This window comes from Falco punctatus (assembly GCF_963210335.1).
Source record: "Falco punctatus genome assembly, chromosome: 7".
NCBI lineage: Eukaryota > Metazoa > Chordata > Aves > Falconiformes > Falconidae > Falco > Falco punctatus.
In genome coordinates this window covers 73082060-73097087 of record NC_137587.1, presented here as the reverse complement: position 1 = coordinate 73097087, position 15028 = coordinate 73082060, and the positions used below count along the sequence as shown (strand labels likewise).

Sequence of the window (15028 nt, the reverse complement as noted above, 5' to 3'; positions counted from 1 at the left end):
TGCAACAGGAGTCCCTAGGGATGGCTTCCTTTAGTTTGTATCCAAATACCAATGCGTGTTCACCCTCGGGTGTCTTCAGATACGCACTTATTCTTCCGTTGGCTCGAACAATAAAGTAATTTTAATCTTATTTTTTTAAGGCAAAATCTCCGAAGAGGATGGCAATGGATGAGCTGGTTCAAGCAGAGACCACTGCGGGTTCAGATGTGCCACCAGCCAAAAAACTGAAAATGCATTGGAAATGTGCTAAATGTGGCTTTGCGACAGACATCAGTACTGAGTTTCAGGAACACATACCTCAGCACAAGACAGACAGCTCCACCTACCAGTGCTTGTTCTGCGGCTTGTGCTACACCTCTCACATCTCTCTGAACAGACACCTCTTCATTGTTCATAAAGTAAAGGATGAAGAGGAGGAGGAGGAAGAGGAGGAGGAGGAAGAAGATGAACAGCAGAAGTTACAAAGGGAGATGAGTGAAAATGGACATGAGAGCTATAATGGTGAGATGAACGCTATGGTAGAAGAAAACCTGAAATGCAGAGAGTGTAGAAGTGACTCAGCTCTTTGTGAACACAGTCAGACTTCTGGCGTGGAGGGTCCTAACAGCACCTCGCAGAACAATCATTCAGTCTCTTAAGACTTAAAAACAAAAAACCCTTTTTGATTGGTCGGGGTTCTTTGTTGGGTTTTTTTTACTCAAAATACAGGGTGGGGATAGGGTGAATCTTTGAAATATTCTGTTGATTTTTTGGGATGGACATTGCTTTCCGTTAACTTCTATTTGTAAGGGAAATTTAAAAACAAACAAAAAACCAAACCCTGCCATTGCATCCTAAGCACTAACTCTCTGCCAGACCAGAGAGATGAAAAGGGAAAGCAGGGCGAGAATCCTCGCTGGAGCTTGTCCAACTCCTGAGGATCTAGGAGCACTTTCTGCAGCTGCAGTTTCCTTAAGATGAGCTCTCTTCTTATAAGTGTGCACTGCCTCAGCCTCTGCCCGGAGCCCCAGCCTTGCCTTCCCTATCTTGCTTTCTTTCTTCTATTTATGGCTTCTTTTTTCTCTTCCCATCCTGCTTTTGTTTTATTCATTTTAACTCATAACACTGTCTCAGCAAAACACACTTGTCAGGACCATGCTGGCGGATCTGGGATCTGGTGTGTTACACGGGACGGGTTCAAGCTGTAAGTTGTGCTGATACTTCTTTAATTGCCCAAATAACAACTGTATTTTCCAAAACACAATGTAATGAAATGTCTTGGGCCTGAATCATCCTGAAAGAGAATTTTGTAGCTCCTGTCCTCTTGGGTGAGCACAGCTCAAAGCTACGTGTTGCGTTAAGGAGGGTCTGGTCCCCCTTGGGGATGTGTTGGCCATGCATCAGTGGAGTTGTGCTGCTGGAAGCCGTTCCAGGGCTGGGTGCAGCTGGGCCCGGTGCCTGGTGGCTCATCCTGGCAGGGAGCTCGGGGCAGAGCTGGGGGGCAGGTTGGCACCATTCCCAGAAGTGGAAAACATTCCCTGTCTGTGACATCACCTGGAGGGAAGCTGCGGCGGCACTCCTGACAGCACTGGTTTGTGGGGGGCTCCCTGGCCAGCTTGTTGTGAGCTGCCAGGGCAGGAGGGGAGCATGGCCCATGCTGGCAGCAGCGGGAACCAGCATCCCGCGGCGCGGTGAGGGCTGGTGTCCGGCGGGGCTCAGCAGGGCCTGTCACATGGGAGACGTTTCTTTCCGTGCAGTCATATTGACTCTTTTTGCTCACTCATTCCCGTCACACATGTGCTTCATGTAATATAATTATCTTCTTACTGTTCTTTTTTTATTATGTTGAGCCAGAACCCTGCTCGTTGTTTACTATGACAATGTTTAAATAATTTAAGAACTATTTATCTTATCGCATTCGGATCGCTCACCTTCTCGTCTTGACGTGTTTTGATACAACAGTTTGGACTCTTTGTATTTTTTGATACGGTGTACGTTAGCCTAGGGGATGTTTTACCAGGTAGCCTACGTAGAGTTAAGGATAGCAGGGGGCGCTCCCGAGCCATCACGTATCTATTTAACCCGCAGCGGCGTCTGTGCCTTGCTACGATGTTTACTTCAAAGTATTGCAAATAAAAGCATCCAAGGGTGCCTGCCTGGGCGTCGTTCTTGGCTCGGGCCGCCACGGCCGCACCTCGGCCGCCTGCCTGCGGGCGGGGCACAAGCGGCGGTGACGCGACCGGAAGCGGGGCTGGAAGCGGAAGCGGGGCTGGAAGCGGAAGTGGGGCCGGGCGGGCGGTGGTGCTGCCGCGGTCGGGGCTGGCGATGCTGTCGCTGGACTTTCTGGACGATGTGCGGCGCATGAACAAGCGGCAGGTGCTGAGCCGGGGCGGGGGGGTCGGGGCGGGCCCCGGGGGGCGGGCCGGGTCGGGTCGGGTCCGCTCTGCCCAGGCCTGCCCGGTCGCGGGGCCTGACGCCCCCCTCCCCCCGCAGCTGTACTATCAGGTGCTGAACTTCGGCATGATCGTCTCGTCCGCCCTCATGATCTGGAAGGGGCTGATGGTGGTGACGGGCAGCGAGAGCCCCATCGTGGTGGTGCTGAGGCAAGTTCTGTGGCGGCGGGGAGGGGGGGGGCTGTCGGGGGGACTGGTACAGCCGTCGCGCTGCGGGGTGGGGGTGAGACCCCGCGGGCCTTGGGCAGGGGCCGGAGAGCGGCGGGCGCCGCCCTGGCGTGGCGGTGCGGGCTCGCTGGGCCCACCCGGAGGAAGTTTTCCTGAGGGATGGGGCAGCTGGAGGATCCTGCCCCGTCCCCGGCGGGCGAGAGGCTCTGAGGATTCCTGCTCTCGGGTCAGGCAGAGGAACAGCGAGGGAAGAGGAAGTAGGTGAGCAAGGCTGGGAGCATCGCGTAGAAATAGCATCTCTCCCTTCCACTTCTGCCAGCTGGATGGATTGTATGTTGGAGAGTTAGTCCTGAGAAAGGGGAAAGAGGAGGAAGGACTTCAAAGAAATACGGTAAGAGTGGAACTTGCACATTTCTGGACCATACCAAACCTGGAGAAATGCTGAGTGCTGGGGGCAAGAGAGACTTGAAAAAGGCAGGCCTTGAAGCAGGGGATGGTGAGCCCGTTGCTTGAGGGGGGGATCATTCCTGTATAAAAGCAGTCCTTATGGCAGAGCTTGCCTTCACATCAAGGCAAATGGTACTTCCCGTAGTAGAAGTTGTGGTAGCAGAGCATCACAGTGCGCTGGTACCTCCTGGTGTGCCTGTCCGCGTCTCTTGTTGCTGCTACATAAATGGTTGAAGGATGTGGAGAGCCTCAGTTAGTGAAAAGGAAGTTGAAATCTTTGAGATGCCAGGTAATAAATTCAGTTAGTGAAAAGGAGTTGTTGGGGTTTTTGAATGGGAACTGGCTTGCCAAAATGCCCAGTGAGCTTTATTATGTGTTACATCGCATCCTTAAAAGTATCCGCTAACTCTTCTTTCGCAGCTGCTTGGTTTTTTCCAGGCCTTCTAGTGAGCTGTAACATGGCCAGGTAAAGGGGAGCCTTAACTGTAGTCCTTTCTATAAGAGTTATTGCTCTGTAACTGGATATGTTTTAGGTGTTGCATGTTGTCCTCACAAAAGTGCCATTCGGTAGGTACCACCAGTGCTACTCCCACCCTCCTGCTGCCTGGGACAGGTTCCTTGGCCAGTCATTGGATGCTGGTGTGGATATTGCACAGGGCCTGTTCTGTGGCCATGTCAGCCTTTGTGTGTGTTTCTACATTGGTGTTAATTACTGCATGCCCTTTAACTAAACTCCCTCCTGATGGGCCTGTGAAGTACAGGGGAGACGTTTCATGCTGCTCCACCCAGTAAGATGGGCCATTAGGTCACATCCCTTCTTCACTGATGTGATCTTCTGTTCTCAATAGCAGCTTCTGAGCTGTCTCAGGATAAAGCACAAATTTATGCAGTACTTTAAAGTTCATCATTTTGTTTTGTACTGCATTATTTATTTGGACTGAAAAAGGTTAAGTAGTTTGCAACAATTGCCATTTACAAGACGGGAAGAGAATAACTTGAATAGTGGTGCCTGAAATGAGATTAAGCAAAGTGATTAATCACAATAACAATTTTTTAGCACACCTGTCTGTCTGTCTGTTCCAGATGGGAATACAAGAGCCTGTATGTTTTCAGTGCGTGGTTCGTAAAGATGATCTATCTAGCTGCAAAAAATAAAAATAAATGAAATTAAAAAAGCTTCCCACCACTGCAGTGCTGCCATTTAGCCCTATCAAATAAAGAGCTCAGAAGTCAAAAAGATACTTAATAAAACAACTTTGTTAAGAAGAAAACAGAAGGCTTTTCCTGTTTGGTGTGCTTTTAACACTGGCTCCTGGCAGTGCTCTTTTCCCAACAAGTCAATATTGCTGGTAGCATGGTGATTGAAAATCTTATTATAATAGAGGCTAGACATCTGCCTGGTCTCCAAGGTGGTTTTCTTAGGAGTTCTTCATTGAGGTTCTTGTGAAATTTTTCTTAAAGGACTGTAAACTCCAAGACCTGATTCTGATATTTTTAATTGCTCCTCTTTTTCAGTGGAAGCATGGAGCCTGCATTTCACAGAGGAGATCTCCTGTTCCTCACAAACCGAATTGAAGATCCAATCAGAGTGGGAGAAATTGTGGTCTTTAGGATAGAAGGAAGGGAAATTCCTATAGTACATCGTGTCCTGAAAATTCATGAGAAGTATGTCAAGAATTTTGGGAATTGTACTGCAGATGTTTAGCTAAATGTATTTTTCCTCAGTTCCTTGGATAAACAAATGAGTGGGATGTCAGTATATTCAGGTGCTGTAGGAAGTAATGTTGAAGTTTCAGACAGGCAAAATCTGCCCTCCTTGGCTTACTTGTAAAGATCACCTAACAGAACGCACAAGGTGGGGTGTCTGTTCCAGTGTCCTGGGCTCCCTGTGTCACTTAATGTCTCCTGTGCCATCATTTCCATCCCAAGCTGCTATATAATATTACTGGGTTGTCTCCTGTAGGTATGGATGCATTTGTGTGTGTGAAGTGACTCGTTTGTAGAGGTAGAATGTACAGAAGGGGGGCATTCTGTGTGTAGCATGCATTATTTTAAAACTTGTCTTCATAAGGTCCTAGTTCCTGCTGTCATGCAGAAGCAGGGTGTTCCTTTTCTTTGTAGGAAGTTTTGCATTCTTATACTTGGTGCCTGTATGTGCTGCACGCTCCATATACTGTTCATTCTCTAAACATTTAGCAGGTTGTGTGTGTGAAGGAATAAAGCGCAGTTAGTCTGGTTTGATTGCTGAATAGGGCTTGGTTTTCCAAGCAAGGCTTCCTCTGTAGCCATGAGCCTTCCTATTTTGCTGGATGGAACTGTGGCTGCTCCAGGCTGGTCTGTGGGGATCCAAGCCAGCCCTGTGTGGCACTTGAGTGAAAACTAAATCTTGAACTGAATGCCTCATTCTTCAAACCAGCTCTGAGAGGGCAATAATTGGATGGGGTCCCAGCATTTGTTTCTGCTGAGTAAATAAATGCCTGCTGCAGTATGAATGAACTGGAGCTATACTAGCACTCGAAGATCTGTTCCTAGGTTAAGTGAATCACTTTAATCGTGTGTAATGGTGGCATCTGAGAATTGCTCTAGTCAAGTGAGGTCGATGGGATAGAGAAGGTCCCTTCGCTCAAGCGTTCATAACAGCCACAGCTACAGCTGTTGGGACATCTAAACCATTTGTCTGGACCAATGTCAAGGCCGACAAACTTCGTGCACATAAATAGTCTGGCTGAAATCCTGGCTGTGAGAGAGTGGCACCTCTCCCAGTAGACAGAGCAGATTCTTTGCTGTTCACATGTATTCTGTACCCTAAACGTTTAACAGCGTCAGTTTTCAAAGTATTGTTCTTTGGTACCACTAATTTAAAAACAAGATCAGTGTGCTTGGTAAATTTGATGCCTAACGTTGCACGTGCACTTTTTGTGATGTCTTGGGAACTCCTTTAAACAAAACACCACTTTCCTGCTCTCCTGTTGCATGCTAAAGGCTCAGCTGGGCTCTCGTGCTGTTGTTTGGGCTGATTATTGAAAAGGCAAGAAAGGTCAGGGTCTTCTCTCTGCTCTCAACCAGTGTATAGGAAGGAGAAGCAGACACATGCATTCTGTGTGGTAGTTCATCTTCAAATATTACGCACTCTTCTTTTTTTGCCTGGCTCTATCTCACCGCTAGGTATTAAGGTATCCAGTGGTTGGTTTTTGTTTTGGTTTGGTTTTTTTAAATCTAACAGAATCATAGGACCAATCCTAGATTCTGTGAAGTAAACCATTGTCCAGTGTTTTGGGTTTCATTTAAATAAAACAACCAAAGACAGACCTGATCTTTATGTTAGGAAAGATAAAACTGAAAAATCTGTACTGTGACCTGAAGCTGGACTCTGAAGGCAGGACTCTGAGATATCAGTTGCTGCTCTCACTGTTTAAAGAATATTTTTCTGGTGCCAGTTTGGCATTCAAGAGTGCCCTCTGAATGGCTGGAGTTTCCCATTACTTCCTATAGTTATGGACTGAATATGAAAGTTGTGAAAAGGCTCTGTGAAAGCTGACAGGAATGTCAAAATGAAGGAAAACAGAAACCCTGGTCTCCGCGATTTTGTGGCAACTCAGGCTCCAGTTCACATCAGTAGTGTTTAAGTACAAAAATGTTTTTTACTTGTTAGCCTTTTCTTTGTTCGGCACGAAACTGAGTTCATTCTTTGTCACTAAACATTGAGCCTGTGGTCAAAATTTACTTACTGGTTTTGGTGCAGGACAGTCAGACCAGTTTTCGTTCGCATTTCAGACAGGAGAGCAGCTGTGCTGTGGGTTTCTCATACTGGTTCATGATAAAGCACTGAATCCGCTCAAAAAGATAATGCACTCTGATGTCATCAGTCTTCAGAGCTGAAACTACATTATCTGCACCTTTGGGTATCTTCATCTTTTTCCAGACTGTTATCTCTAAGCTCCTAGAGCAAGGGTCCTCAAACAACGGCCTGCGGGCCAGATACAGCCCCCCAGGGTCCTCAATCCGGTCCCCGGTATTTGCAGACCCCCCTGCCGGGGGCTGGGGGGGGGAAACCAAGCAGCCGCAGATGACTGCCTGCCACTTCATCTGCGCCGGCCCCCTGGTTAAAAAGTTTGAGGACCCCTGTCCTAGAGTGTTTGGCTCACAGTGTGGGAACAACAATGTGCTTTGAAGAAAGGTCTGTTCTTCCCCCCGACCCCCTTTTTTTTGTCTTCTAAGCTTCTGTCAAGTAACACATATTAGTATTCAGGCATAATGAAAACAATCAGCACGAGCTCTGAAGGCTTTCTGCATACTTGCCTGTGTTGCATTTGATCTGTCATTTCTGTGAGTAAGCTGACAGAATCAAGCAAAAATAATGCTCTGGCTCAGCATCTGCTGTTATGTGCCACAGGGAGATAGATGACTGGCTGGCTGATCCCTGAGTAGCAGCACAAACTGGTGCTTAGAAGCAAGCATTGCTGGCAGGCCAGCAAGCTGAATGGAAATTACTGAGGAAGGACGCATAACGTGGTATATAAAGCTAGAGTGTAACAGCAGCTGTTTCCTCGTCAAAGCAAAGGTTCATCTGCTCTAGGATCCTGTTTCTAGCAAGCTAATTCATCTCGAGACAAAGACTAGAGAGAGTGTATAGTGATAATTGCCCTGCTTTCTGCAAATCACAATTTCAAGCACAAAGTCACAGTTCTTTATTAATAGCCTCCCTTTCTTTGTTACACGGAGTATCCAGTCACTTTTTTAACTGATACAACTTTTTGGCATCCAAAATATCCTTCCTGAGAGACATGGTTTAGTTTGCACTGTTGTTAGTTCTGCATAGCACCTTCTCTGGCTTGTTTTAACATGTTACCTCTGAGTTTCATTTGATGCCCTCTAGGTCTTATATTGGAAGAAGCAGTGAAAAGCTGTTAGTTTGTTGCTGTTTGTGTCATTTATATTGGACTACCATTATATCTCCCATCAGTTCTGTCTTTTCCAGGCTGAAGAGTCCTGGTCTGTTGTTTCTTGTATGGAAGTGGTTCCAGACCTTGTTATCCATTTCTGAACCTTTGCCAGTTCTTCTCTCCATTTCAAAAAAGGATGTAGGGGGTTCAGAACTGCACAGAGCATTCAAGATGTAGGCACATCGTGAGTTCATGCAGTATCATAATGGTATTGTTTGTTTTGTTCTGTCCCCCTTTTCCTAATAATTCCTAAGTTTCAGCTTGCTTCTGACCACTACTGAGTGTTTGCTTTAACCCCAAAGTCTCATTTTGGGTGGTAGTACAGAGCCCAGAACCCAACATTTGTGTTTGAAGCAAGAGAAGCATCAACATGAGAGAGGTCAAAAGCAAAGAGGCGATAGCTGTACCTTCACTAGAAATGGCTCGTCCTGCTGGTTCTGTTCTTAAACTCTGCTGGAAAGCTTGGCTGGGGGCAGAATTCATTCTTTTATTGGCAGGGTTTTTTTCAAACTGTCTGCTTTCCACTGCATTTGGCAGTTTCCCTTTTTCATCCTGCTCCAATGTGTAGGACACTATTGCTTCTAATATCTTGGTGTTAGTCTACATGCTTGTTCTAGAGCAGCTTTTATTAAGTTCTTTTTCTCTGATTTACCTGGCTGTCTTGTCTTTGCTAGGCAAAATGGTGACATCAAATTTTTGACAAAGGGAGACAATAATGCCGTTGATGATAGAGGGCTGTACAAACGAGGGCAGCACTGGTTGGAGAAAAAGGACGTAGTAGGACGAGCAAGAGGGTAAGTGAAGTTGAAGAAGATGTGACTTTTTACACTGCCATTCCCCAGTGCCATCTGTCAATCCCTCTCAAACTCTCCCTACTGGGTTTTTGTGACCTGCCTGAAAACATTTCAAAAGGTACCATGGAGAGTTAAAAACCAAAGGTAGTCCAGTCCTTAGTTTGGCTTAAGCGAAGGCATCGTGCTGTGAGCTACATCCTGAGATTTTGATGCTGGATGGACACTGGTACAAAGGTAGTGCACACTCAGGCGTGATCAGAATTTTCATCAAAATTATTCTGCAAGGCACGGTCTTTGCAGGCAAGTGAGGTCTGAACAAGGCAGAGGCTAAAACACGCTCTGCGGTTTGTTGTCACTCAGCCCCCACTGCCATGACTTCCCTGCTTGGGAGGAAGAAGTCCCAGGCCTGTTGACTGTAGCCCTCTGCGTGCTGGAGTGGCTTTTCCTTTGTGCAAGTACCAGGGCAGTGCTTCTCCTGTATGCAACCTTGAATAGTGTTTGTTTTAATAAAAACTTTATTCTTGTAGATTTGTGCCCTATATTGGAATAGTGACTATCTTAATGAATGATTACCCAAAATTTAAGGTAAGAGCTTTCATTTTCTGCCTGCTTCTCCCGCCCCAGCTAAAATACTTCATGAGAACTTTATTCACACAGGCAGAACCATTTGCCCTTTGTTTGCTGCTCTTACTGCATCTTTAGATGTGAATGTGGACTCTTGTGTCTTCTCTTCTTTCTCTTACAGTATGCAGTCCTCTTTTTACTGGGTTTGTTTGTGCTGGTCCATCGAGAGTAGCTTCTTGCACTGAAGTATGAGGTGAAGGTGCCATGGATTTTTTTGGATGAACGTTTTAAGTAGATGGTGGTCCAGTGTGCCAGGAGGAAGAAGAAAACATGCATTTCAAAGCTTCTTGCCAGTTTGGGTTTGTTTTGTTTTTTACTGCATAAGGGCAAATGTTTGTCACAGTATTTCCAATGGTTTGTCACATTTTAGCATTTTTAGTGAGTTTTTATATTAAAAATTTAAGCCAAACTGTTCAGTGTTTGTATTTTGAAGCTGAGCTTCCTCTCCAAGTGCCTACAGGACTGGGTCCTCTAAGTCTGTGCCTCTGCTGGGCAAGCGTGACCTCTCCCTGTGCTGACTGAACTGTCAAATGGTGAGCTCTGGAGGTGATGTTTTTTCTAATTCAGAATTGGAATAAAGATTTTGCGTCTTTCCTAGAACAAGCCCTGCCACGTTCTTCGTTCTTGCCCTGCTGGGTGCAACCTTGTTGCCCTGTTTTCCTGGGCGGGGGGCCAGGGGGCGGGATGTATACACCTTGGCTTTCCCATTGCAGACTGACTCCTGAAGCCTAGCAAACTAACTTGTGCTTTCTTTACAGAACAGCAGTGGTTGCTCATCTCATTTCTTTTTGGTGAGTAAGCGGTCCTGAGCTGTGGATCTGTTTGATATTTCTGTGTTTCTCTAAATCACACTGAAATAGTCTGCTTAAAGACTACAAGGTGTTTTGGGCAGAAAATGGCAAAGGATTCCGTTGTGTGTAAGCTGTCATTGCGGCACTAGGTAACAAAAGAATTGAGATGGGAAATACCCATAGCGGTATGACAGGGATGTTTTAGTAGGATGCAATAGTAAAATTTTCTTAGTTTTGGAAATGGGTTTTAGGTTTAATGATCCCTGCAGCTGGCCATGTCTCTTACAGCTCACCTGAAAGCTACAGAAAGACTGAGCCCCCACTGCTCGGAGGTCTAAAAGAAGAAACCACTTGTCACCATGTGCAACAGCTTTTTTTCTAGGCTTCTTGTTCATGATGGTGATCCTTCTTGTGTAGCTGTGGTGTCAGAGGAGAGCCCAAGGAAGAGGTGCAAGACAGAGACTAGTTACCAGCTTCAATATAAATTTGTGCCACCTGCACAGCGTGATTGACCATTATAATTTGCCTCCACAGTGTGTAAACTGACTCATGGAAACATTTTACTTCCCCTTCACTAGGACAGATTTTCACAAAAGCAGGCAGTGGAACCATGGTGCCATTACCACCTCTGCTTGAGGCTGCTTGATCCATTTTCTACAGTTTACCAACCAGCTGTCTCACTAGGACAGCTTCCCCCTGGCAATGGGAGCCACTTCTTGTGCTTTCCCTGGGCATTCCTCAGTCTTGCAAAATCTACACACAGTTCAAAGCTACTGTGTGTTTTTTCAGGTGCGTTTCATTGCATCCTCTGTTCCCTCTTTTTCATGACTGCTCTGAGTTCAACAACAACAGGGATCGTTAAAGATGATTGCCACTGCCATGAGTACAGCTTGTGTAGCATAAAACATCAGGAAAGGCAAGGACAAAACCCAGTAGGGTATTTAGGGTCTATTTTCAGTTTCTTACATATGTACCTCGTTAGGCTTCTCAAGCCTGTCCGATCTATGGAGGTGAATTGTGCTGTTAGTTATGTCCACAGGACCGTTTTGCTTAATGCTTAGTAGCTGGGCTGACCTGTGGTGTCCCAACACAAGTTGGTTTAACCAGGTGGTTTGTTCCCTGGGTAGGATGAAGCAAAAAAAATCATGTTTGGGACACTGCAAAGAGTCTGTGAAGGGATCCAGCCCTGAGCCTTGGGCCTGTGGCTCTTTGAGTAATTGTAACCTAATAATAAAAAATGTTAATAAAATCTGTATCTCCCACTCTCAGTGCTGGAGCACTTGAGAAGAGAATGTGGGTACAGAGTTTTTCTGAAATGCTGAAGTCACGGATGGGGTGATTTGTCAAAAGCCAAACCTGGCCAGCAGCAAGGGAACACAAAATCTGTGAGAGCTGCTGTGACCATGGAGGACCTTCCTAAGGACTTGGAGCAGTGTTTCTGCCTTGGCAGGTCCCACTGAGGCCGAGTCTATTCCTCTGCTTTGCCTTTAGCTTAAACTGGTTTTGTGCATAAATTGTTTTTTAACTTGGGCTTACGTAAAGGACTGAGTTGAGCTCTTGTGAAGTCTGCTAATCGACACCTTACGGTGAAAACTCACTGAAGGTGCTGCTGATGCTGTTCTCCAAGTCCTCTCGCATTCACACCCTTTGCAAAAATCTGAGCATGCAGAAGCAGTTGTGTTACTGTTACTGAGTTAATTTAACAAAAAAAAAAAGACTAAAATACAAAGGATTTATGATTATAGAGCAAAGATGAGCTGTTAAAGATCATCTGCTGAAACCTCAGTCCCAAGAGAAAAGAAATGGTCATTCTGGGATGTTAGGAAAGAGTAGCCTGTGGGTGCTGCTGGTGGCAGGGTTACCCTCCTGGTGTGGCTGGTCACTGGCAGCAGGTGTCACCGGTTGCTGTGGCTGAGGGCATACTCTGCATGCCAAGGTGGCTGCAGACCTGTTTGGAACTTGAAGGAAGGTGTGTGCCTTTCCCAACCTTGCTCTGGCATGATGCTATGTGAAGTAATTGAGCAGGAAGTGCTTAAAAAAGTGCAGGGTGGTTGGGGTAAAGGGTGGGATGGAACCTGCTGCAGCCCAGCTTCAGTGGGTTGCTCTTTTTCTGAGTTTGCGGACACCTTAAGAACAGAAAGAATTGCCCTAAATCAGGGGCTGCAGTGTGAGATTTGGGAATTCGTCTCTGTGGTCTGTGTTCTGCCTATTTTCAGCTCACTGTAGCTGAGAATGTGGCTCTCCGTTATCTGCAGCTGTGAAATGAGGTATTGGCTCTGATTAAGGTGAGGATAAATAAGCAGTGAATCCACTGACAGCTCCAACGCCCACCAGCTCCCGCACTGCCTCCTCCATCACTATCCCTATAACGCCTTTCCTTCCAGCACAGTGGGAAGAGGGGGTGCGAGGTATGAGCCTGCAGAAGCTGGAAACAGAACATGGGATGACAAAGAGTTGTTGCTGGCTGTCCCCACCAGACTTATTCTGCTTTGCTGAGCAGAAAAGCTACAGAGCGTGCAGGATCTCTGGTTCAGCTGGGTGCTAATGCTGAAATGTTTGGCAAGCGCTGCTGTGCTCCCACAGAGCCAGGGGTTTTGCTGTTAGAACTTGACGTGTCTGTTTTTTGTTTCAGTTTTATTCCTCTTTTTTTTAAAGCTGAAGCCGTCTGGTCAGCTCTAGCAAAGCTTTTGAGACTGAAGGCTTTGGAGATGGGTACAGATCTCTGTGTCACAACAAGAAAAGGATTTGTTTGTGAAGTATGTGGGTGTTGGAAGGTCTGGTTTGTAAAGGAAAAAAAAAACCCACCCAAACCCAAGAAAAATACCTGCCAGGGCTAAGATTCCTTCTGTTTCTGTTATGGTTACAGCCAAACAGAGCAGGTTTTCTGGTAGGCAATTTCATTGCTTAATTGCTGTTCAATCACATCTGCAGTTCAGGGCACAGATATCTTCATGGGCAGGAGCTGTTTCACAGAGCAGAGCGATGCTGGGCTATTTCTGATCATTGCTAGAATTTTGTTGGGTGACTCCATTTTTTCATATTGAAGCTAAATGCATGAGCAAAAGCGTGATGGATAGGAGGTGAGCTGAGGAGTAATATGCTTAATGTCAAAACTCCTTGAGACAAAGGCTATCTTTGTATGCTTATGATACTTGAACATATGGTTGTTGGTTGAACGGTAATAAGCATTACACTGTTTCATCCAGATCTGTTGCTGCATATTGCTTAGCAGGGGTTTCTAGGGCTTGGATTTGTAAGACAATCGTTGCATCCTTTCATTTAATGAGGCGAGGTAATCTCACGGCGGTTTTCCTGCCCTTATAATCAGAACAGGTCAACCTCACTTTTCCCAGGACAATCTGCAAGGTGAAGTCTTGTCCATGTGTGTTTAGAAGACCAGTTCCTGCGGGAGAAATGCATGAAAGCAGGCACAGCACGCAGCTCCCAGAATGGGCCAGGCTGGCCAGGAGAGGCGGGGTGGCTTAGGCAGAGCATGTCGCTTGGGGATGGCTCCTGTGCTGGAGCAGGGGAACGCAAAGCAGATGTTTAGGTAACCCAGGCTGAAGACGCATGCTGTGTCAGTGGCTCAGTGGCTGAGTCAGATGAGGAGTGTCCTGGTTCCCGTCCTCAGTCTGTGAGATGTGCCTGGTGATGCCGGCAGGGCACAGCCTTTGCCCTTCCCATCAGTGTCAGCAGCTCCCGGTGGCAGTTGATGTGTAGTAGTGACTGATCCGACTGTCTCATCACTGGCTCCTGAGAGAAGAGAAATAGCACCTACACTGCCTTTTGAGCCAGTTGAATAGCTGCCTGCCCCTTCTGCCTTCTCCCCTCCCCTGCAACACTTCCATCCCTTTGTCATCTGCACCCAGGCACTTCAGCTTGCTCGCCTGTCAAGAAGCCGCGGGTCTCTGCAGAGACAGAGACGGCTCTGCAGCCTGATGCATGTTGGAGTTGGAAGGGGTATGGTGGCTTTCCTGGCAAGCCTGCCTTGTTGGATCTCCTTAGCTGTAACTGGATGGCTTTGCTGCTACTTGGCGGTCTGCCGGGCTATGAGGAGCCCCTCTTCGTGGTAGCAGCTTTGCTGCTTGCTGTTGTGTGCTCATCCCTGCTCACCCCTCAGTTTCTGTGGAAAGCCACCAGCTCCTCCACACAGAGTCCTGCTTCCCTGTGGAGCAGGGCCTGCCTACATGCTGGGTCCTGCTGCTTGCTAAATCTGTTCCTGCTCACGGAGCAGTTCATACACATGTTCAATTCTAGCAGGTCCTTTAAATGTTTGATCCAGCAGAGTTCCCTAAACCTTAGCGGAAATCAAATATCTCCACAGAGAAGAACAGTCTAAATAGGGATGGGCTAGAAAACCTACCATCTGTGATCCAGGATGGAGCAGGCACGCTCTGTCTCTCACTCCCTCTGCCTCATCTCCTGACTTGCACCCCTTCTGTTTTAATGATTTAGAAACACTTCCCAGAGTTCTCTCTGCGAGAATCTTAATATCACCTTTCTTTTCCAATCTCTCCTTGCCTTGCAGAAACTAAACCTTGCAAGGGTTTCAGTTTCCAGAGAGACAGAAGTAAAAGTAATGTAGAGAAAAGTAACTTCAATTGAATTTCTCTGAACCTCAATTCACTCAGACTGGGACATCAGATTTCTGCCATGTAATTCTGGTTGGGACACTTCTGAGCTAAGCTAGGCCTGGATTTGCCTGCAAGAAAACAGTATTTTGTTCTCTAAGTCTCCTTGCAGAGCAGTTATTCTTACTATGTCCAGTGAGTGGGAAACCTCAGGAAAAACCACAACTTGTTTAAAGCTTAAATGAAAATTGAAAAGGA

The 15028-nt window shown here is 46.6% G+C and overlaps 2 protein-coding genes across 4 annotated transcripts in view; both read left to right on the top strand.

The window, feature by feature from the left end:
• Positions 1–2130, top strand: part of ZNF592 (zinc finger protein 592) — a 38514-nt gene extending 36384 nt beyond the window's left edge. For both annotated transcript variants that reach the window (XM_080397164.1, XM_080397165.1), the window contains exon 10: positions 141–2130. In XM_080397164.1, the coding sequence (XP_080253290.1) occupies positions 141–638 (498 nt within the window). In that variant the 3' untranslated portion in view covers positions 639–2130. The remainder of the gene's footprint in view (positions 1–140) is intronic.
• An 82-nt stretch (positions 2131–2212) lies between these two features.
• Positions 2213–9817, top strand: SEC11A (SEC11 homolog A, signal peptidase complex subunit). 2 transcript variants are annotated; one of them, XM_080397190.1, is made up of 6 exons: positions 2213–2355; positions 2473–2582; positions 4563–4712; positions 8665–8784; positions 9312–9369; positions 9530–9817. In XM_080397190.1, the coding sequence occupies exons 1-6, from the start codon at positions 2305–2307 to the stop codon at positions 9578–9580; spliced, it is 540 nt and encodes a 179-aa protein (XP_080253316.1). In that variant the 5' UTR covers positions 2213–2304; the 3' UTR covers positions 9581–9817. The 2 variants fall into 2 exon arrangements, with proteins under 2 accessions (XP_080253316.1, XP_080253317.1); XM_080397191.1 differs by lacking the exons at positions 9312–9369; positions 9530–9817 and adding an exon at positions 8026–8174 and having other exon boundaries at positions 8665–8790.
• Positions 9818–15028: the final 5211 nt, after the last annotated feature.

What these genes read in the sequence shown, in the direction of transcription:
- SEC11A (XM_080397190.1), top strand. Translation starts at nt 2,305, where the DNA reads ATGCTGTCGCTGGACTTTCTGGACGATGTGCGGCGCATGAACAAGCGG. An exon ending in CCCATCGTGGTGGTGCTGAG is followed by an intron (nt 2,583 to 4,562) that starts GCAAGTTCTGTG and finishes CCTCTTTTTCAG; the next exon opens with TGGAAGCATGGAGCCTGCAT. An exon ending in GTCCTGAAAATTCATGAGAA is followed by an intron (nt 4,713 to 8,664) that starts GTATGTCAAGAA and finishes TGTCTTTGCTAG; the next exon opens with GCAAAATGGTGACATCAAAT.